Source organism: Schistocerca gregaria, chromosome 2, assembly GCF_023897955.1.
Source record: "Schistocerca gregaria isolate iqSchGreg1 chromosome 2, iqSchGreg1.2, whole genome shotgun sequence".
NCBI lineage: Eukaryota > Metazoa > Arthropoda > Insecta > Orthoptera > Acrididae > Schistocerca > Schistocerca gregaria.
In genome coordinates, this window is record NC_064921.1 from 797,590,267 (window position 1) to 797,614,802 (window position 24,536).

General features: G+C 37.3%; 1 protein-coding gene across 1 annotated transcript in view; it reads left to right on the forward strand.

The window, feature by feature from the left end:
* The window catches only part of LOC126335984 (dynein beta chain, ciliary-like), a 782,187-nt gene that overhangs the window by 316,408 nt on the left and 441,243 nt on the right, over positions 1–24,536 (forward strand). Inside the window, exon 21 of the mRNA XM_049999461.1 lies at positions 4,061–4,230. Coding sequence (XP_049855418.1) covers positions 4,061–4,230 — 170 coding nt within the window. The remainder of the gene's footprint in view (positions 1–4,060; positions 4,231–24,536) is intronic.

Below are 24,536 nucleotides of genomic sequence, written 5' to 3' on the forward strand. Positions count from 1 at the left end.
ATTTCATATCAGCGCACACTCCGCTGCAGAGTGAAAATCTCATTCTGGAAACATCCCACAAGCTGTGGTTAAGCCATGTCTCTGCAATATCCTTTCTTTCAGGAGTCTAGTTCTGCAAGGTTCGCAGGAGAGCTTCTGTAAAGTTTGGGAGGTAGGAGACGAGGTACTGGCAGAAGTAAAGCTGTGAGTACCGGTTGTGAGTCGTGCTTCGGTAGCTCAGTTGGTAGAGCACTTACCCGCAAAAGTCAAAGGTCCTGAGTTCGAGTCTCGGTCGGGCACACAGTTTTTATCTGCCAGGAAGTTTCAAGGCATGTAATTGTGCGTGCATATACAAACAGATAGTTGAACCCGAAACTTGAATTTCCAAATTAAATACCGCAATATCCAGTGTGTTTACTGTTGGTTCCCAACTTGAATTAATGTGATACCTCAGCGATGGTTGATTTGCAGACCCATGATCATTATAGTTTTTTAGCTACTTTTGGCCTTTACTTTCCATATGTCTATTATTGACTATCACTTCTAAATACCTGTATATTCACCTTTTGTCAAAAAATTCCCTACCCCGTACTATGGGTTTCAACTAACTCTTAGTTCCTTATATGATATGGAGACAACTTCTTTCGAAAAGGCTTGGATTCTCGAACTTTACTGTGAATAAGTCAGCCTTTAAGTTCTTAAGAATATCACTCGCTGCACTCCCTGTCAAGTCTGTTGTAGTAATTTGTTTACTTTATTAATGTTTTGGGTTTTTTATTATTAGAATAAGCAATGTAACAAAATATTCTTCAGTAAGTCATGTCACTGTGTTACAGTTAATTAAAATAAAATGTTGAACTTAAAATTATTTCCACATTACAAAAACCACCGTCCATGATACCCATGAAATACAACAAATGTAACGTAATGACAAGGATTTCATATGGGGTTGCCAAAATTTGGTGCCAACACGGATGATGATCTAGAACTGATTGCAGCTTCCTTCTGAGACACCCACTGAGTGCACATTTGTTTTTTTCCTGCACAGGATGCTATTTCTGTGGTGGGGGCCATCACACACCTAAGACATAAAGTGCTTCCTTTTTACTTTCTGTGGTTGCTCATATATGTTGGAGGAGCGATGTCTGTTTGAATAGGAAAGGTAAGACCTTTTTGCTGTGTTTTTATTATCAGCAGAAGGCAATGCCTGTTTGTTAGGTACATGGAACTAACCTCTCAGCTATTTGCTGCTTACATTGTTGCCTGTGAAATATCTCCAGATCTAGGTATGACCTGCCAGTCAGTATCACATTTCTGCTTAGTTCTAGATCAGAGTTCTAACTATGTTGGCCACAGGAGTAGCTGCCAATCTTCAGGATGTTTTTACAACTACAGGACACTGCCCTATCACTCCATCACTGGCACAATTAGCAAAGGTCCCATGCCAGCCTCTTCAGCAGTGCATAAATGCTGCAGTTTATGTCCATTCGATCCTGTTGACTGTACTTGAGTCTTGGCCTCCTTCAAAAAATTTTACAACCCCCCCCCCCCATTTTTCTCCATCATCAAACTGAAAATTTCTTGATTCTTCAGGGTATATTCAATTTTCAGTTTCTGATACAGCTTTCAGTTGTTTGTAGACATCGACCACTTTTTCCATTGAGACCTCACACTGGCCACAAGCTTTAGCCATATCTACTTCTGAACGTAGCTTTTGCAAAACGAAGTAACAAAATAAAGGAAAAAATACTGTTGCTGCTTACTTCTAGAAGCAGCACATAAAAAACTACAGCAAAACACACACACTTTATAAAGACAGCTGCTGTGACAAATACTGCCAATAACTAATGTTAAAGCCTTGGGTTGTGTCATGCAACATGGCCCAAAGCTCCAAAATTTATTGTCCCTAAATAGAAAATGGAAGCAGGATTTGTGTTCCTAGGATCTTTGTTGTTGTGCTTTAGCCAGACTTCATTTTGTATGGTGTGGACACAGAAGTTGCTTGGTTTGCCCCATGGGCTGCAGCCATTGACTGATTGTGCCCAGTTTACTATTCCCAACATTCATTCACCCAGGTTGTAGTATTGATGCTGTAGGTACCTGCATTTGTCATTAGGGCCCCATAACAAAACTACCCATTGAACACAATCCTTTCAGACCATTAAGGGTTTGACAAGACACACGAACAACACTAAACTTGGTCAGAGGTGTGTTCACAGCAGTCTTAGAACAGTGCCTCTGAATCTCGAGATGTGGGATCACCAGGACAGTTTCTTGTAGTGATCACATGGCGCCAGGTCCCTTAACCCAATTTTTTCATCTAGCAGTCATTCAGTATATGTGTGACTATTTATTTAATCTGGAGGGTTGCAAAGGGTTGCAAATATTGACTCCTCATGCAGTGAGCAGTGAGGATTTGTGAACAGCCATACATTTATTCACAAATCCTTCCCTTAAAGTCTTCCCTATAGTGTAGATTTGTGACAATATGAAGTAATTGGATAGATAAAAATCTACTCACCAAGTGATAGCAGAGGAATACACAAATAAAAAAAGGTTTTACCTATTCAAGCTTTCGGAGCTAGTGGCTCCTTCTTCCAGCAGAAGGGTTGAAGTGGAAGGAAGAGGGGTGAAGGGAAAGGAATTGAAGAAGTTTAGGAAAAGGGGTAGAGTTTGGAAAAGTCACCCAGAACCCCAGGTCACGGGAGACCAACGTAAGAGGGGTGAAGGGCAAGGAACTGAAGAAGTGTAGGAAAAGGGGTAGAGTTTGGAAAAGTCACCCAGAACCCCAGGTCATGGGAGACCAACCTGACAACAGAGATGATGTGTTGAACAGCAGGCAGTTACATTTAACAGTAGGCTTTTAGAGTTTTAGCTATTGGACAAAGTACTTTTTCAGATAGAGAAACACACGCAGGCACAAACATGGCCATAGTTGCCTCCAGACATGCATAAACCTTATGAACTAGTTCTAGAGGAATTTTCTCTCTTTTGTCTGCTAGTAAAATTCATCAGTTTTATTCATCAAATAGCGGAGATGTTGAGTCACAGAAAGGCACAACAAAAAGACTGTCGGAAAGTTAGCTTTTGGCCAACAAGGCCTTTGTCAAAAGTAGACAGCATCCACTCCCCTCCCTCCACCACACACACACACATCTGGCAGTCTTTTTGTTGTGCCTTTCTGCGATTCAGCATGCCTATTATATGGTGAGTGGCAACTGTCCTGTTCATACATTGTTACATTCCACCCTGGATTTTCCAGTGTTTGATTTTGCCATCAGTTTTTTTTATTTTCTATTAAACGGTGTATATTTGTTTGTGGGGGGGGGGGGCTAATTGTTCTACAGTATCTGTTCAAAAACCAACACAAATCTGTTCTGCCTTATAGACATGTAAACATAGTATTATTATCTGAAACATAGATATCAAGGACATTACTTGCTCTATGTGCAGATACCTGAGTAGCATAAAAGATATGGAAAAAACTGCTCATCACTCAATGTAGAGACTGGAATGTGGCCCTCAATATAGCCAAATGTGAGGCAGTTGTATAAATTGATCAAAAATATTTTTATGTTGGTTAACTATACCATTGCTGTTCAACAAATTGGGCTGAGTATCAATTGTATATTTCATAATGGTATTTATCTAGAATGATTTAGGATGAACATAAAAATCTGGATCTGGGATCATCCACAAAAGAGATCATGAAGTATGAAAGAAAAACGCATTGTCTAGACAGTTCCTTACTAGTGCCCATGTTTGTCTCGGCACAATCTACAATGTGCTAGCAAATACATTATTTGGTGATTCTCAAATGGTTGTCTTGTATAATCAATATCAGACTTTGTTTGAGAAAAGTGCATTCCCCTGGTGATAGAGATTTTGTAATTTTTGAAAGTGATTTTCCCTTTTGTCAGCAGCCAGAGTATTATCAACTTCTTGTCACAAAATTCTGTATCATCTTTCTAGAAATAGTAGGGATGTCACATGTTGTAGGCAATACAACTTTATCTCTGTTACATTTTAGATTCTACTGTGCTTTTCCTGTAAATTGGTGATTGGAATTGTTCTATTTCAGATCGATCATTATGAAAATCTATATATGGAGATAGAAAGGATGGATACAGAAAAAATATTTTCTGGTTGGTTTCGTGTAAACGTACGCCCATTTAAACAAGCTTTACTTAACACAGTATGCAAATGGAGCAATATGCTAAAGCAGTATTTAGCAGTACACGTCAAAAACAGGTATGATATTTTATTGAAAATTCAACTGCTTGACTCACTTGGGTGCTTTATGTATTAGTGTGATGGTTCTTTTGTACTTGTAATATTTCAGTCACAGCACATACATTCTGGCTGCACATCAAACAGAATACCAACTCATACTGTGGGGAATCACTTTTGTCATCAGCAGTTTGACAATGAAGTTGTGAAGCAGTGGCATAGTTTCTGCAATCACCATGTTGCATAGTATCTTTTTTGGTTCAGTTTCAGGCTTTAGTACACTGTCTTGGAAAGTGAAGTGATAGGGGATATTGATGAAAATTCAACTATTGGAAGAGGGTGTGCTCAGTGATCCCTTTAATTTCCAGCAGAAATGAATTTCATGACTGCTTTCAGTTTCACCTATCTTTTATACCTATTTTAATTTCAAATCATAATAATACAAACAACATGAAGTATGGGGGTGAGGGAGGTTTATAAAGTTTTAACAAAGTTTCATATTTCATTTTTGTGTAATGTTACATGTCTGCACTCATAGCAATGCTGAAATCAATGAGCCACAGTATTGTAGCCCTCCTCTGTAGGAGCCAAAGCGAAATGGCTGTGCCTGTCTCCATCTCAGCTCTGCCCATCTCCATCTTATCAGAGGGCTGTGCCCTTCTATTTTGGCTACTCTAATGGCATGCTGTGTTGCTATTGCTCAGTGATTTCAATGTGTACCAGGTCTGCAGATATGTAACTGAAAGAAACAAAAAGTTGAATATTTAACTTAATTTTTTTGTAGGTGATAATCAAAACTTTGTGGCGACCCCTCATATGTAAGGACAGATGTCTGTTGCCAGTATAGTGGTTACAGAAATATAACTGTGTGTATCTTTGTTTATCCTCGCTTGTCCCTCAATCAACACTCCCACCCTTAAACATTAATCATAAAGCACTGTTCCAAATATGTTTTGCACTCATGCATAGCATGACACATTTCAGGAATTTATTTCCATTATCAAGAGCAACTATTTGCATTGGTATTTTATGTGATGTTTGTGTGTGTTTTGTTCTACCCTGTCTTGCCATACAGTCGTCTTTTAGCACTTCTACTGCATTCAGAAAAAACATAAAATAATAATGTTGTGACATGTGTCATGCTACATACAAGGACAAAAATGTGACCAGTGCTGTGTTTTATTATGAAATCTTTAATAACACAGTTACACGTTTTCTAAAAACATTGATTATGATGAATAAATTAAACTCCCATCCTTCCCTCGCAGCCATTCACACATAAAGCACTGCCTTAGCATAATATAAAATTGTATACTATTTCACTACTTCTGTTTATACTGAATCAGAGATGTAACATGAATGATGTATGAATAGGGGCTGCTAAGTGTGAAGGGAGTTACAGAACTCTTGTTAGCTAAAAATCTTTCTTGAAAGGAAAATAGATATTACAAGTTGCCCATAACTTTACAGATTTTTGAGTTCTAGTAAACCTATTATTAATTGGCATATTGTTTCTGGTAGGAATAGACTGTACACTTACTTTTATACATTTGTATTCAGTGTTAAAGTGGTTGAATTCCAGACTAAACCTTGTTATAAAAATTTAAATGAACTACTTGTGTAAAAAAAGAAAGAAATAGATCCAATCAAAGTTTATATTTCATATATGATTATCCTGAAGCATAGATATAAAGGTTTACATCAAATACAAGAAGAAAAGGGGATTGGGTGATTCGGAATTTTATTATCTCGCTACATACATACATATTTTATTTATTCAGCTATTGGGTTTAATTGTGCAGAAGACTCATCAGTATAAGTAAAATAATTGAGACACATACAATGTGTGAAAAGAAAACTGAAATTAATCTTAATTTACAACCATCAGTACAAGTTTATTATGTTACTCTAGAAAGAAAATTTAACACCATATAAAAGTTTTGTGACTGAATAATATAACTTTTTGCACAAGTATAGGATGTATTTTCTGTTCAGAAAATCTGGTTCTATACTCTGAAGGTTTTCGGTTTTCACTTCTAAGTTATCATAAATTTTCATAACAATGTGTCTAGGAGTCTGTGAGTAGAGTTTTAATATATAAAATGTTAAGCACAGAATTACTTTTGTTTCTAGTATCATACTTGTGCTGAAAATAGTTTCTTGTGATTAATTCTGGATTGTTATGTATAAAAATAAGCAATTAATAAATTTTAATATCCAGAGTAGTTAAAAAATTTAAGAATGAAGTTACCTTTGTTTCTAGAATCATACGAGTGTTGAAAATAATGTCCTACAAATAATTATGTATTGTTATTGTTATAATCGTGTACACAATACTTGAATATGTACCATGGCACCAGGCCGCTGGTGCACTATACTTCGTGTGTCCTGCCAATGGCATCTGCACGGGCCGGCCATCAGAAGCCATGTGCGGTGGTCCTGGTGACTTTACACAAGGCATAGCATTCTCTGTGCTGTGTACCATAGCTCTCCTCTTTATAAGTGCAGTGCAACAGGCACCAGATCTCATATTCTGATCTTACTTATTGTCAGCCACTGATTATATCAGTATGTGGATTGTTTCTATGTTAGAGTCTGTGTTCGTGACTGTTGTTCACTTTTATGTGGAAGAAGAATAAACTTCTATTAATTATAGTCATGCTGTTGTTTCTGTCTTACAGCACAATGCAATTGGTGATGAGTGTGATGTTCACTTCTGGTTGCTCAGTCTATGTGGTTGTTCAAAAGCAGTAGCAGCTAGTTGTTGTGGTTGCTGTCACGAGTTTGTCGGCCATGTTAACTATGCAGACTTCGATGCCAACAGTGTACTTGCCGCCCTTTCCCACCTATGATGATAGAGTCGAAGACTGGGAGGCTTAGGAGAAACAGCTTCAGCAACACTTCCTCGCTTTTGGTGCCAGTGATGCTAACTTGTACAAGGCTTTTTCCTTTCTTGGCTTTTTCTTCAGATGTACCAGTTGTGCCAGTTAGCCCTGTTCTAGGAGCATACATTTGATGTTGTCAAATTATCACCATAAACACATGCATGTGATTGCAGCACGTGTGGAGTTCTATTGTTGTCATAAACAGCCTCATGGGGCCTTCCAGGCCTGAGTGGCCAAACTCCCTGCCTTCAGTTTCAAATGTCAGTTTGTTACTGATGCTTATCATGATTCCTCTGCTTATTCTGACATCCGTGATGTCATCATTTGGTTCACTCCTGACAAGGAGGTGTGTCAGTGCCTACTACAGTGTGAGAATTCATCTTTTCTGAAGTGTAAGTATTGCTCAATCTTTCAAGGTTCGCATGCTGCTGGTGATCAGATTGAGATTTGGTGTGGCATCATCGTACTGGCTCCCGTTTCTGGTCGTCGGTTATCAGTCAGTTATTGGCCAAACATAAAAAGCCACCACAACCACAACAATGGTAGTGCTCAGACTACAAGTAGACATGGTTTAAGCAATGACCTTATTGAACTCACAAACTTACATGGATTTGGGATCTCCGCCATTGTCTCTGGTTACTCAATGTTTGGTGAATTGCAACAAGTAGTCTATTCCAAATTTGTAACAATTCGTGATTCCCATTCTGTGTAAATCTTTGTTTAGTCCTTTGACTTTTTTGCTAGTGCATAATATGATACTGTCACCAATAATTTTTTTGGTCTGTATGCTTTAGGTGCTTTTGGTTTTTCCTTTTCTGATATGGTGCACCTCATTTCCAGCTAGCTCCTTTAGCAGCAGTTAATTTCCCCATGTTCTGAGTTCTTGTCTCTTTTCTTGAATCGATTATGTTGTGCCACTAATTTTGTGTCCCATATTACCCTGAAGCCTACAGTACGGCCTCGCTTTTTCTGTTCACACCCTATTCATGTGGCTTTGCTGGATAAAGAGGAATCAGAATTGGACAGGCTGACATTGCTGTGGATTGTACAGCCCATTACATCGAGTTAGTCTATCTCCCCTTGTGACTGTTAGAAAACAGGGTGGCTAAAAATAAGTAATATTGGAAATTGTCAGAAACTGTCATGCATGTGGGAAATATCATGGAAATGCCAAGGAATTTCATAAAGTTATCGTAGAATTTTTTGCGTTTACACAATATTTTATTATTTATTTATTTTTAAATTACCACGTAGAGGGGTTGCTTTGAGCGAGCATGATCTTCAGATCATAGCATTCCATCTGTGGACTGCAGCTGGAAGCATACTATGCATTACTGTTTGTAACAAAGTCATAATTGTTGAGACCTATATTAATGCTTATTGTTCTGTATTACAAACTGTGGAAACTCTGAGTTGTTGAACTTTCTATGTACATATAGTAGTGCCCTCCTACTAATACAGGTACTATACTTCATTTTGTATGTATAATAAATTGCTTCAACACTCAAAATCCTAGTACATGCTATATATATAACACATCTTGAGGTTTCTTGATTGTATAGACCCACTAGTTTAATTTCAAGTTTTGTATTACAAGTAAGTACAGTTTCTAAGAAGGACCATGTGTATAATACTCTTTTGAAAAACCTTGCTACTTCTATGTGTCATTTATACCATCATTTGTGTCTTTAGGTAAATACGGTAACAGTAAAGATATCAAATCATAAATTGGGTGTAATAATTGTCAAAAGTCACACTAAAGGATTAAACATATTAGCAAATTTAAAATCTACTAGAAAACAACTGCAAACTCAGAAATCACAAAATACTGTCAGCTCCTTTCTTCTCTTTGAAGAAGTAATCTGAGCAGAAGTACTCTGGTGTATTTAGACACTGATGACTCACAAGTCAATGCACTCAGCTGGAAGTGCTGTGCATTTATTAAAAAAAAATTTCCAATGATAGTAAAATATTCATAAGAATGCAGCTGCAGCAAACTAAAATTGTGTACACAGTTTTTTGTGTGACTGCTGCTTTAATAAAGATGGATGGAAGGAATCTATTACTTCTTGTAGTTATATTGTTATAGGATTTGATGGGTCACTGAATAAAGTTTGTCAAGAAATTAAAATGGATATGAATGTCAGAGTTTGGTGCAATGAAAAAAATGAAGTTTGAACACAATACTTAACATTCTTTTCTTCATTGTACAAGAGCTTCTGATCTTCTTCTTTCATTCAAGGACATGCTTCTACTTTTTATGAGCCTTAATAATTTTTTACACATCTCAGTGGATGGACCAAATCATAAATTTTTCAGAGCTGTAGTCTACTAAAGAAGTCGATGATCCAATGATACATGATATAAGCAGCTGTGTTCTTCATATCATGTGTGGTGCATTTAAATTTGGAAATGGAACATTGTTCAGTTTATTATCTGTTTATAGATGTACTGACTCTTTGTCCTCAATTATGAAGTATACAGGATTAAACCTATATCCTAAAAAAAGTGTGCAGTCTGTTGGGTAGAAAATAAAAGTGTTACTACTAGTGCTATTGAAATTATGAGAATCTTAAAAAAAAAATGGCAGAGGCCTTACCCTGTGACAAAAAAGAACTGACTAACACCGTCTACAATGTTGTAAACGGTGCTCTTTCAGATCCTTTACTGCCAGGAAAATTAGAGTTCTTTACTCATTACCAGCTGAGTCACAACTATTCCTACAAGAATATCAAATTATCTATTACTACCTACATCTACATGTACATCTATACTCTGCAAACCACGATGAGGTGCATGGCGGAGGGTACATCCCATTGTACTGGTTATAAGGGTTTCTTACTGTTCCATTCACATATGGAGCGTGGGAAGAATGATTGTTTGAATGCCTCTGTGCAGTAATTATTCCGTCCTTATCCTCATAATCATCCTCATATTGAGCAACATGTAGCTGGTTGTAGTATATCCCTAGAACAATCATTGAAAGCCAGTTCTTGAAACTGACCTTCTCAGGATAGAAGAATATACCATTTCAGTTCATTCAGTATCTCTGCAATTAAACAGACCTGTGACAGTTCAGGCTGCCCTTCTATGTCTACATTGAATGTCCCATATTAGTCCCATCTGGTATAGGTCTCTCACACATGAGCCCTATTCTAGAACGGGTCACACAAGTCATTTGTAAGCAGTCATTTGTAGAGTGATTGCACTACCCCAATATTCTAGACGTTTAGACCAAGTTGCCAATCTCTGCCCTTAGAATTCTTATCACGATCTGACTGAATATTTATGCAGCCTCTCTCAGATAGTACTCCATTATAGATAACTGCAGCATCAGCAAAAAGCTTGATTTTACTGTTAATGTTGTCTGCAGGTTATTAATATATATCATGAACAGCAAGGGTCCCAACACACTTCCCTGGGGCACACCCGAAGTTACTTTTAAATCTGATGATGACTCTCCACCCAAAACAACATGCTGTGTTCCCTCTACCAAAAAGTCCTCAATCCAGTCAGTAATTTCACTTGATAGCCCATATGATTGACATTTGCCAATAAGCATAGGTGCAGTACTGAGTCAAATGCTTTTCGGAAAAGAAGAAAATCTGCATGTACCTGGTTGGCTTGATCCAAAGTTATCAGTATGTCATGTGAGAAAAGTGCAAGCTGGGTTTCACATGATCAATATTTTCTCTAACAATGATGGTTGGCATTGAGGAGGTCATTGTCTTCAAGATACCTCATTATATTTGAGCTCTGAATATGTTCTAAAATTCTACAACAAATCGATGTTGAGAATTTGGGAGAGTAATTTTGTGGATCACTTCTACTACCCTTCTTGTAGCCAAGTGTGACGTATGCATTTTTCCAAGAATGGAACACGGTTGTTTTTTTGAGGGATCTATGATAGTTTATTGTGAGAAGAGGGGCAAACTCGGCCACAAATTCAGTATAGAAACTGACTGGGATTTTATCGGGGCCTGGAGCTTTGTTCCGTTTTAATGATTTCAACTGTTTCTCAACTCCACTGACACTAATACTTACTTCATTCATCTTTTTAGTGGTACGAGGCTTGAACTTGCGCAATTCTCCTGGGTTTTCTTATGTAAAGGAACATTTAAAAATGGAGTTAAGCATTTCAGCTTTTGCTTTGCTACCCTCGGTTTCAGTTCCGGTCTCATTCGCTAGGGACTGAACACTAAGTTTGGTGCCACTAACAGCCTTTACATATGGCCAGAATTTCTTTGGATTTTGTGAAATGTCATTTGTCAATATTGTGCTACAGTAGGCACTGAAGGCATCACACACTCCTGTCTTGACAGCCAGACTGTTTCATTCAGCATCTCTCTATCTATAGCCCTAAGCTTTTTTTACATATATTATGCAGTAATCTCTGCTTCCTTAGAAGTTTCTTTAGAGTGACTGTACACCATGGAGGTTCCCTCCCATCATGAACTGTTCTACTGGGTACATATCTGTCCTGTGCATGGTCAACTATTGTTTTAAACTTGAGCCATAGTACCTTTACATGCTCCTGACCTGTGCAGAATATTTCAAGCACCTCATTGAGATATGACATTACTGATGTTTTATCTAGTTTACTGAACTTATATATCTGTCTGTTTGTTTTAGTTTTCCTCTGTAGTTTGATAATCATTATTGCCACAACTTTGTCATTGTTACTGATACCAGTTTTGATGTGGACATCCTCAAAGAGGTCAGGTTTATTTGTTGCCATTAGATCCAATATATTTCCATCATGAGTAGGGTTCCTAACTATCTGTTCTTGGTAATTTTCATACCTGGAATTTGGTACAGTTCCATGTGATGTCTTATCATACCCACCACTAACAAAATTGTAATTTTTCCAATTAATTGTCAGATAATCAAAATCTCCACTGATGATTACAGTATGACTCCTGATACTGAGTCTTGCCCAAACAATCTCTTGTAGCTTCAATTTCTATCTCAGTGTTTTTGAGTTTCTTGTCTACTGCAACAAATTCACCTCCTCCATTTCCCATTTGCCCATCCTTTTCATATACACTTAAATTTTCCCCAAAAATCTCATTAGCATCAGTTTCAGATTTCAACCAGCTTTCTGTACCTAGTATTATGTGAGCTTCAGTGCTCTCCATGGTCCGCACCATAGAGTTCAAGGGAATGCATGCATGTTGATTTCAAGGGAATCTTACTGGTTGTAGGTTGTCAATGCTTTCTCTAAATATCCATATTTCATCCCCCATCCTTCGATGTCTGCCATGGCTGTGATTCTTTCCCCCCTCCAAAAGTTTTTCTATTGGAGTGTTACCTTATACGCTTGTAATGGATAACCTTCCACAGTTTGGGTCACAAACCTTCCATAATTTCGGTACACATCTTTCTGTCCCCAATCTAACGGGGAGGCAGAATGTCTCATCTGCATGTTCAATGTTCAAATGAAGAAGTACGTTGTGGACTCCTCCATGGATGGTGCCCTGATATGCATCTTGAGTTCCAATAGGTTTATGCAAGTGGGAGATTGGAGGCCAGCCAAGATGTTCCATGGTCACCAGTCCTGCATCCTCCTTCATCTGCTCATGCCAGCTCACCAACACCCACTGGCATAGCCCTCATCTTGGTACACTCCTGCATCCACAATTTGGACTCTGGATGGTTGGCCACTGACCGAATTTAATTCTGGCAATGGTCCACAACTGCCAAGGCTTCTGCTTCACTATGGTGTGCACAAGTGATGGGCTGGTGATGCACAACCACAGCCAGCTGTGTTCTCATGCCACTGTGAGGGCCACGGGTCCACCGTCTCCACCTCGTTCTACACACCTGTCCTGGCCTTGCTGCAAGACAGATCTGCCATCATGGAGGATGTCACCACCTCCTGCCTCTCCTCCGTGGTCCAGCCCCCATTTGGTGATTCTGTCACCATCTCAGCTGGCACCTTCAGTCCTTCAATACCAGCATCCCCCGCACCCCGGACTGAGCAGCCTGTGCCTTTACCATCAGCACAGTTCCAACACATTGATGAACTGGATGTTGAGTGCAACCAGCACTTCGCAGTGGATCAGCTGCCACATTAGTTCACATCCATGCCGTGCCACACCCACCCCTACTCACTGGTTACGGCCAAGAATCTCCTTCTGCCACCAGCATGATGGCTTGTGGCATCTGCTGCAGGGGCCATGATGTTTCAACAGTAGATCTGATGCCCACAGTGGTGGTGTGCCCTTCCCCCAAGGCATGAGGGGTGCTATAAAACTTTACATAATACTTGGATACATGCTGTGGCACCAGGCCACTAGCATGGTACACTTTGACTATTCAGGCAACAGCATCTGCACGGCCCCCTTGCAGTGCGACACATGACTCATGCATACGGCAAGGCATCTGCTTTGTTGTCTACTGGAGCCGTCTTCTGTATCAGCCCAGAGCAGCAAGCACTCCCTCTTATATTGTGTTCATACTTATTGTCAGCAGCTGCTTGTATCAGTACCTGGATTGCCTCTATGTTTGTGTTTGTGTTCTCATCTGTTGTTTGCTTGTATATAGAAGAAGAATTAAGTTAGGTTCATTGTGGCCATGTTGTTTGTGTTTACAGTATGCATACAGCTTAGCAGTTCATAAATATAAATGCACAAAGTGGTTAAAAATGTAAATCCATAAATAATTAATCACACATTGATCCATTGTGCAGTAGGTGAATAGTTACTGTTCCCAAATTTTATATATTGCTCTATCATTGAATTTTACATTATTGTTATAAATTTAGATAAAATATCCTTGAGAAAACAAGCATCATAATACAAAGCAAACTATTGAGCCATAATTCCAAACAGTAATAACATTTCCCTTCCATTTTCAAGTGTTATTCCATCTTGTATGCATGTGCGGATTCGCACCAGGAGTATCCCGCGTGTGTTGTGTAATCAGTCAACATGAACCAGTTTGCAGTTCCAAACATCTACACTTAGGGTGCACCCCAGGTGTATCATGCAATAGGGGCACAGTGTTAAATATATTGTGCAGATGTTCGCCATTTTCCCTTGCAAAAACAAAAAAGCAGCGCCAATGAGGCAAATAATGCATGATGTGCATCACGTCTCAACTGTCTCGGGCACTCGCTGACTTGTGCTGAACATGACCTTTTGGAGCCTCTGCAGAATGATAAATGAAACATCTACACCAGTGGAATAAACACTATAAAGAGGGAACTAATTGATTAGGGTTCCAAAAATATTAGCATTACATGGAGGAATTTGTTGTATAGAGGAAATATACTAAAGAGGAATCTTTAGCATTGTGTGTATGGGCTTTTGGTTGAGACCAGAAAAATGGACATAGGAAGCGTTATAAAGAGGAACGCTATAAAGAATAACTTCTTTATAGCGTTCCTCTTTATAACGCTTCCCTCTATGCTATGTCCATTGGTTTTGCTCAGGTTTAGTGTTGGTGATTTTACTCTAAACCAGGTTAAGAGTTCTGAAAGTAATTTGTTGGTCTCAGCCTCTGTGTTGGTGGACTGTTTGTTGTTCATCACAATGCTAGTATCACCAGCAAACATAGTAAACTTGCGTGTTTTGTAAGACAAAGGTAGATCAGTTATGTAAATCAGAAACAGCAGTGGACTGTAGTCTGATCCCTGAGAGACTCCATGGAGTACAGTGGCTCAGTTGGACTCCACCACCTCCCCTGCTATACTGCTCTTATCAAAAACTACCTTCTGACTCCTATCATTTAGGTAAGATTATAGCAAGTTTGCCACTGCCCCTCTGATGCCATAGTGGCTTACTTTGTTGACAAGTATTTTGTGATCCACACAGTCGAAACCCTTAGAGATATCACAGAAGATACCAACTGGCTTCATTTTTGTTTGTTAAGGGATCCCAATATGCTGTTTCTGAATGAAAATATTGCTTCAGTAGTGGACATACCTTTTTGGAAGCCAAACTGTTTATTGCTGACAGTCTTAAAATTTTCGAGGTGCCTCACAGTTCAGGAATGCAGTAATTTTTCATGGACTTTTGCAAAAGTGGTCAGAAGAGAGATGGGATGGTAGTTAGTGACGTGTCTTGTATCTCCATTTTTGTGGAGTGGCTTACTATAGCCAGCTTCATTCCATCTGGGAAGACACCCTGATACGTAGAGGTATTAAATACGTGAACTAAAACTGTGGAGAGTTGATCAGATCAGACTTTTAGTAGTATACTGGAAATATTATCTACACCTGATGATCCTTTGCTTTTTAAAGATGTAATTGTTTTCTTTTCCTCATTTATGGTCATGGCGGATACACGTATTTCACAAACTGAATAGGGAAAGTGGTGTTGCAGTGTACTTTCTAAAGAGCCATTACAGCCTGTTTGTGCAATAGCACTTATGAAGTGGTTATTCAAGGTTTTTTCTACTGTCTCTTGATTGTTTTAAATATTGATAATAAACATATAAGCAAAGTCAACATGTTTATTAGCACTGTTGACACATGTCTCACTCCTGATTATTTTCCAGATTGTTTTGAGTTTATTACAGGATTAGTTGATTTTGGTGCTAAAATATGAACTTTTTGGGAGTTTAATTACTTTATTGAATATTTTACGTTACTTTTTATCATGATTTATTTGGGTAGGATTTCTTGAATGTTTTATTGTGATGCACAATCATGTTGTGTTTGCAGGATATCTGTATCCCCTAGGCAATCCATGGTTTTCTTGTGATTTCTTTGGGTCGATTTTTTTAAACCTTATGTAGGAAGGAAACTTAAAATAATGATGCAATTTCATTGTGAAATAATTATATTTGGAATTGACATCTGTTTCATAGTATCAGTGATTCCAATTTACATTTTGCAGGCATAACTTAAAGGCCGTATTGTTTCATCACTTATGAGCCTGACTATCTTTCACAGGGGCTCAGATATACTCTGGCAAGTAATCATATTATGAATGGTAAGTCTCTATCCATTGTGATCAGAGAGGCCATTCAGTATTTTACTAACAGAGATACTGCTCAAATTCCCGTGGTATATAAACATGTTGTCAATTAGGGTGATTGAATTAGAAGTTAGTTTGGTGGGAAAATTGACCACTGGGACACGGTTGTAGGTGTCCATCAAATTTTCCAGATCAGACTTTCCACTATTGTGTTGATATTGAAATCTCTAAGTACTGTGATTTCTCTTTTAGAATTAAATATATGAAGTAAGAACGAGTCAAGCTGCTTCAAAAATAGGTCAAGATTGCCTGGCGGTGCCCTATATATTGATGCATTAAGTGGGTTGAATTATTACAGACTACTCAGTAGGACATGCTTCAAAATGTTGCTCTAAGGAAAACTTGTGGACATCAATTGCTTTACAGTTGACACAGTTCTTTGCAAAAATAACAGCATCACCTTCTTTTCTTTGTTTGCTTCAGTATAAAGATGTAACAGTGTATTCAAGTATTACGAGTCTTTCTATTCCTGAACAGATGTGATGTTCAGGAAAGCACAATATGTGGTCATTAGCTATACTTCCGCTGTCCTGCACATTGACCAAGAGTGCATTTAGTTGAATACACAAGTCTGTAATATTCTGGTGAAAGGTTGTCAGTTGACGATTTTCAGTGCTAGTTAAAACATTTTGTCTAAAAAAAGAATTCTGAGACAGTGAGTTCAGGGATGCTTTCTTGATCTGTGACCTTGGAAACCATTCATTTAATGTGGCTGTCTGTATGCACTACCTTTTTTAGAGTCAAATTGCACTTAGAAGGGCACGCATTGCATTTTTTCCTAATCTGTTTAGGTGCATTCCATGGATCATAAACAATTCTCTACTAAAACTGCTGACATCTGTAACATGAGTGTTGCTGAAAAGTTTGCAAGTCTTTGCTAGTTTAAAGTTGGTTTGTGAGATGACTTTGTTTACACAGGACTATGGGGTTAAATCATATCTCTTGGGGATGATCATAAGCAAAATCTTGGATTGATGAAGTGTCAAGAATTTCTCTTTCAATGTTTGTATTACATCATAACCTTCATTGCAGGGCAGGTTGTTTGAACCACCTACTAATATAACATAGTCATTTTTTTATGTTTTTGGGATCACAGCCTGAAACTACTTCCAGGATTTTAGCAGCAGGTTGCACTATTCTACATAATTCGACATTTCCGAGATTGCTTTTTATGATTTCGGTAATAACGCTCCCATGACACCAAAAATATGTACCTGCTTTGTGGCAGATTTTTCTGAGCTTATGCCTATTGTTACAGGAACATGCACTTGTTGCTTTTGAAGATTTGGGTTTCAGCATATTGCTAGTAATTTACTTTTTCTGGTGACTTTCATTTTTTGACAATTTAAGACACTACTTAAGCTTAGGTTTGGAGCCACAAGTTGGTATACTGCTACTGCATGCAAGGACTTTCTGTATCACTTTTGACAAGATTGGAAGAAAAAAAAAGGGATTATAGTTCTCCATGTCTTCCCTCAACCCTTTCTTGAACAGAGGTCTGACTTTGGCTTACTGCAACACATCAGGAAAGCATCCCTGTGTAAACGACTGATTGACTGTTTTAGTTAGGGTAGGTGCTATTATGTCCCACACTGCTTTAATCACTTTAGTGTGTATCCATCCCACCAAGCAGAATTTTTGTTTTGTTTTTTAATGATAATATAACATTTTCCACATCTATTATTGCGACTTTTTTGAAATCTGTGCAATACCCAGCTTCTTGGTGTAGTCCAAAGGGATTTCCTGTAGTCTGACACTCTGCTACGTCGACATCTGACTTTGCCACATTTATGAAAAATTCATTTGAACACTATGATATTTAAGCTGGTTTTACAATAAGGCTATCATATACTTCAATCCTATGTATTTCATTACTACTAACTCTAACACCTAATTCTGGTTTGATGACGGACAACATAGCCTTTGTCTTACTTTGTGTTGTACAGTGAACTTACTGTTTGCCATTTGTTTGGCTGCCTTCACAACTTTTTTAAATGTAACTTTACAATGCCAAACATAGTCAGTAAAATGACTGTTTTTATTATATTTCAGTCCATTGTGGAGCTGTCCTTCCTGGCACTAGAAATTTTTATATCCTCAGTTATCCATTTAAGTTCACTAGTCATTTTGTTTCATGTGGTTATAAGTGGAGAATTGTCATTGAACATTTCAAGAGAGCCATTTAAAAAATTGTCAAAGTTACTACTTGTATTTGAAATACACATATAGTTGAATTTTTTCATTAAGAAACTTATTTGTTAATTTGTGGTGGTTCAATGAATAATGGAGATTGGTCAAAGGTTCCTAAATCTTCTTCAAACACATAATTTGTTAAATATCATCAGCATAGGTCACTGACTGCATTTACTCTAATGGTTTACCTGAAGTTTGTTTTAAAGTTGAAGTTTTTATTAAGCCAGTGAATTTGGACATACCATCACTTCCAACTATGATATTAAAGTTAAAGCCAGCAGCTCTTACAATCTTTTTTTTCTTTTTGAGATTTTCAAGCAGGCACTGAAAGCCGATAAGGAAAGCTTCAATTGTAGCTTTCTCTGGTACTCTGTAAATAGGAACTACAATGACATGTATTTCCCTTAATTCGGTGCAGCAGCTTTCAGATATACAGTTTTCATTCAAATATCATTTCTTGTTTCATATTTTATATCAGAATGAGTAAGTATGCAAGAGCCTACCTATGATTTCTCTTGCCCACAAAAGCTGTTGACTACTTTGAAATTTTCAATTTTATTAAGAATTTTAATATTATCAAATGTAAACCAATGTTCATTGAGGCAAATAGATGTGATATTCTTGCATTCAGAAAGAATAATTTGTAATTTGTCAACTTTATGACTTTTGCTTGAAAAGTCAGCACTTGATCATTTACATTCCAGTACATTATGCAGGGATATTCATGTTTATTTATGGTTTCAAGCACATTTTTTCTTGGTTACTGTTTTGGTCTTGCCATTTTTGTTACTAAACATTGTTTCTCATCCCTGCCATTTCTTATAAGTTTCCTCTGGTATTCAGAATTCTACATGTATCAGCGACCATTTTGCTAAGAATTTTGTATCCTAACATTTTTAAATGAAGACTGAATTTGCACAAGCATTTACTGGTTAAAAATTTAATGGATTTGTAAACACAGCTTGTAGATTATTACAGTTTTTGTTTAAATGATAGGTTATTTTCTCTATATATCAATCACTGATGGATCTTCTTTAGGCAGTACCACCAATCACAGTTCTTGACTTTGTAGAAGTTAGTGGCAGATTGAATTAAATTTCTTGTTCCACTTACAATTTCCTTTTCAGTGTTGCTTCTAATAGAATTTGAATCTACAGGGATGAAGACTTCTGTGTAATTCTTCCGAAATGGCTCTGATGAACCATCCTGTGAGCTATATATTTTGCTTAAGTGTTTCTTCAACTGGTGGATCTTGATTCCTGGGTGAACATTTGTAGCAGAATTTGGCAATAACACATTTTTGAACAGAGAATTGCATATGACAAGCAATTCTTGTCCACTTATATTTATTTTTGGAATTTGAGACTTCTGCATGAGTTTCTTTCATAGGTGCAACAGACTCATTGTTTTGGCAAACAGATGTATCATTCCACCTGTTTTTATGTTATTTTCACGTTCACCTCAACAGTGGTAAAAAAAAAAAATCTCATGTTTCTGGCCACAATATTTTTCTCTTCTGCACTGTTAATTCTGATTTAAAGATAGCTGTCGCTATGTATCATTGAGCCACTTGATTACTTTATGTCATTTCTGTCAAATAGGCACAAAGATTCCTCATTAAAAACATTTTACTTGTAACAAGAAAAAAAACTGATGTTTTCTGTTGACTGTGGGTGGAGCATAAAATGAGATGACAAGTATTTGTTTGGGCTGGCCCCATCCAAACATTACAACTATCTGCTGAAACACCAGAGAAAATGAGCCTGATGGCATTTAAGAAAGACACCACCGATGCTTCTATTTCTTCATCTTTCTTGTCTTTTCTTTATTGGCACTGTAGTTAAGTCGTCATATGTTGATCCCTGATAGTTGCAGTGGACCAGGTGTGGCAGCTTTGCAAGCCTACCTTGAACAGTAAAGTAATGTGATTTTGTACATGTCCCTATGGTAACACCTCAGTTAATCACAGTTCTGTTTTTGTCTGTAGCCATTAGCACTTCACAGCTGAAAGGTAGCAACAGAACCACGAGCTATCGGGCATCTTCTTTTACCTCTCAACTTTAGAGCTATGGGGAAGCCATGCTGCCGGCCTGTGTGCCCGTGCAGTTCTAGGCGTTTCAGTCTGGAACAGCGTGACCACTACGGTCGCAGGTTCGAATCCTGCCTCGGGCATGGATGTGTGTGATGTCCTTAGGTTAGTTAGGTTTAAGTAGTTCTAAGTTCTAGGGGACTGATGACCACAGATGTTAAGTCCCATAGTGCTCAGAGCCAAACAGTCAGTTTTTATTCATTTGTGGATTAGATTAGATCAGACTAATACTTGTTCCATAGAGCATGAGTGCAGCGCTTCGTAATAATGTGGAACATAATGTTTAACTAAAGTTTCTTTACATGTCATAATTCAACCACTGTTGCTTTTTCTCCTCAGCATGTTAGTATGCTACCTGCTAGTGCACAGCCCTGTGGCGTACTTAATGACTTGGGATTTCCTGCAAGCAATTGCACAGCCACCTGTTGCTCAGCAGTGCTAATCCTCTTTCAGCATACATCTCAATTACCTTAAACATAGACATCTCACTTGCCACCTATGCGTCACTCAACCCAGCCTTACTCTCCTTGATAAATTTATGTGTGGCATAGTCCATACCAATTCAGGCAGGATAGGAAAAAATCTTACTTTCATAGTCTTGGATGTTATTAAATATAGCATATGTTAAAATGAAGGACTAAGGAAGGAAAATATATTTCTTTGTTTTCTCCAAAAAAATATCTGCTCTGAGATACATCCCTCCAAAGATGACACTGCGCATACCATTTTGAAGATGCAAATTTTGGAAAAAAAAGTTTAAAATGCTGTATCTCTGGAACAGTTCTAAATATATATTTTTTAAAATTTTAAAGATAATTGCTTTATGATTACAAAGAAATCCTCCATTTGGACTTAATCTGTCAAAGTTCTTTTACCATAGCGTTCTGAACTTTTATTAATATATTAATGGAAAAAAACCTTTTTTATCAAAGATGCCAGTCCATAAAATTTTGATTTTTTTCTGTTGATTAGTATCATATAGTTCTACATTCGTTGAAAAGGAGAGCTTCCACTTTTATGTTGAACAGGTTTTATAAACAATTGAAAATTTTGCCACACATAAAACTTGGTTTATTACCACATTATCACAAAACAGGCTAATAAAAATCAAAACCTAGCCTTATTTAACATAATTTTAGTTTTGAAAGATGAGTAAGAGACACATTTTTCAAACATTTTAAATGGTTCCAAAATGTATGTGAAGAGTCCAAAGACATAAAGTTTTCAGTTTTTACAACTTCTGTGCACTCTGTTTTGCACCAAAATTAGCCAGTCAATAAACTAAAAATGTGTTACACTGCTTCAGTATCTTCATTTGATATAGAGTGATGCCTTCCTGTTAATCAATAGGGACTGGAGCACTTATAATCTTCAAAACATTGTGAACAGGAAGTGAGCACTGATGGCATTGTTGCTGTCCTTCAGTTGGAAACGTATATCCAGCTGCTGGTCCATGTGGCAGCATAAAGTTCACTACAATTTGGTATCTATAATCTCTGCAATCCACCAGTCACAGAGTCCGCCAGAAAAATGAATACACACTTTAAGGAACGAAAAGTATTGCCTGTGTGTTATTTTACATTTAATAATTGATCACACATGTGGTACAACCTTTAGTTTAGCACATGGTCACTTTAAATGTCCAAAATGTTCACCATTGGTGGCTATACACATAACAGAATGATGAGCGGTCACCGCAACTATGTCAGTCAACACTACAGTGGAGATCATTCCATATTTTGCTGTAATCTCTTGGCAAAGTTCCTCCATCATGCGTTGCTTACATCGATGAATGTTATCTTTCACAGTTCCCCACAAGTAAAAGTCCATAAGTGTTAGATGTGGCGACCATGAAGGGAACTCAATGGGCCCTCTACCTTGAAGAGTGTGGTCAGTTTTGCTGTAGTGTATTCATCCATAGCATTAGTGATTTCTCTGTGCTTTCTTGATGCATAGATCTTATGACTTGACTTCACTGGCCACGGTTTCTTAACAGGACAAACACCTACCTCTGTAGTTGACTGAGTCAGGTTATTTAATTATGCCTCTATTGATGCAAAATCTACATTTATTTATTTAATTATTCTACATGAACAAATACAAGGATTTGTTTTGGATAGTTTACATATTGATCATTTCCCCTTATAACATTGTGGGAAACAATTATATACAAAAGGTCTAACAGATAAAAAAAGTTTTTTTTTTTTCATGTAAATGCTATTTATACGAATGAAAGTATTCTACTCGCCTGAGAGGAATTCCTTAATACTATAAAAACACTTATTGCTGAGGAACTCCTTCAAGGCAAGTTCAAGGCAGCTTCCTCTTAAGCTTTTTAATTTTTTTGGAAGTTTGTTATAAATTTTGATCCCCATGTAATAGGGGCTCTTGTCTGCACTTTTTGTATTATTTCTTTCCAGGTGATTATCATCGTCCCTCCTAGTATTGTACATGTGCACTCTCTATTTAGATGGTCGTACTGCTTGTATTTTAGCATCAGCTGAACAGTTTTTTTTAAGGGTGAATACCCTATTTACATGCTTGGCAGCAGCACATCCCCATACTACAATTCCATATGTGAGGTATGGATACACTAAAGCACAGCAGATTATACTCATTTGCTCATATTTAAGAAATTATGACATTGTCCACATTGCATAAATCGATTTGCTAAGTTTTTGGCATAAGAAAACGACATGATGCTCCCAACAGAGATGCTGATCTAACATTACGCCAAGGAAGGAAGTTTTATCTTTCAATTTTATTTCTGAACCATCATCAGACTGCATCATCTGCATCATGGGAGGTGTCAGCTTGTTCAGATACTATCATTGTTATTATTGTGTCAAAACAGTTAGAATACAAAAAGTTGTCACTGGAAATGTCTTCACTTTGAAACAGAGTCTTCACATGAGAACACTTATTCCCAACCTGAACAAAGTCGGTTTTATTGTTTGTCTTATATATTACTCTTTTATGGATAAGCAAATAGTCAGCATACTCTCCTGTTGCCCCAGTCAGAAAAAATTTCAAACCGTCCTTTTCACAAAACACACTGCATCTGTGTCAATTGTTAAATTCCTCATGAAAACATAAAAACACAGAACTCATTGGATGGTCTCAGATTTCTTAGAAGGCTCTTCAGTAAACAAATTAGCACTGTACAACTACAATATAGAAAGCTGCAGTGAACAACCATGACAAAGAAACTGACAAGAAACTACAACAAAGTGTAAGAAATATGTGAAACAATGAAAGTGAAAAGAAATAACTGCAACAAATGTAGTGATAAGAAATAACTGCAACAAAAACAGTAGAAATAAATATTGTAACAAAAAATAAAATAAAATAAAACATGTCCAACATAAAAGTGGAAGCTCGCCTTTACAGAGAATGTAGTACTGCTTGGCACTAATCAACATAAAAAATCTAACTTTTCTGGATTGTCATTTTCAAAAAGAATTTTTTATGTAATTTATAAAAAAAATTCAAAAGGCAACAGTAAAAGAACATTGACAGATATGTTCAAACTGAGGATACCATTGTAATCATAAATAAAAAACTCTAACAAAATATCTAGAACTGTACAGTGATATAGCATTTTAAAATTTTTTGCAAAAATTTTTTGCAATCTTTGAAATGGTGTTCGCAGTGCCATCTTTGGAGGCCTGTATCTTGCGGCAGGAAGTTTTTGGAGAAAACAAAAAAATATGTGTATCTCACTTACTCCTGAATTTTAACGTCTGAGACTATGATGGTAACCCCCCTGCCTGAAGTGAATACGGATTATGCTGTGTCTAAAACCCATAGCTTTTAGTGTTACACATAAGGTAATTATATCTTATTATACTGTTATTTATCTCCCACATAAGTCCATATATTTTCCACAGAATTTTGTGTGTAAATGATCTTAAACAAACTTTTTTTTTGTGACATGGTTCACTTTCCAGGGTCATGTGCTGCCTAGCAAGTAGGATTTTCCCCCATCTTTCTTGGATTCAGCCAGTTTTTTTTTTTTTTTTTTTTTTTCGGGCTTGGATAACTTTTTAGTTATATAATCTCCCCAGAGTGTTACTACAGAATTTAGAAATGCTGGTGGCAAGTTTAAGCTTTGAGTTATCCCATGAAATGACTTTAGGTGCCTCAATTGCTCAGAAAGTAAGCTGCCTGTGTTCT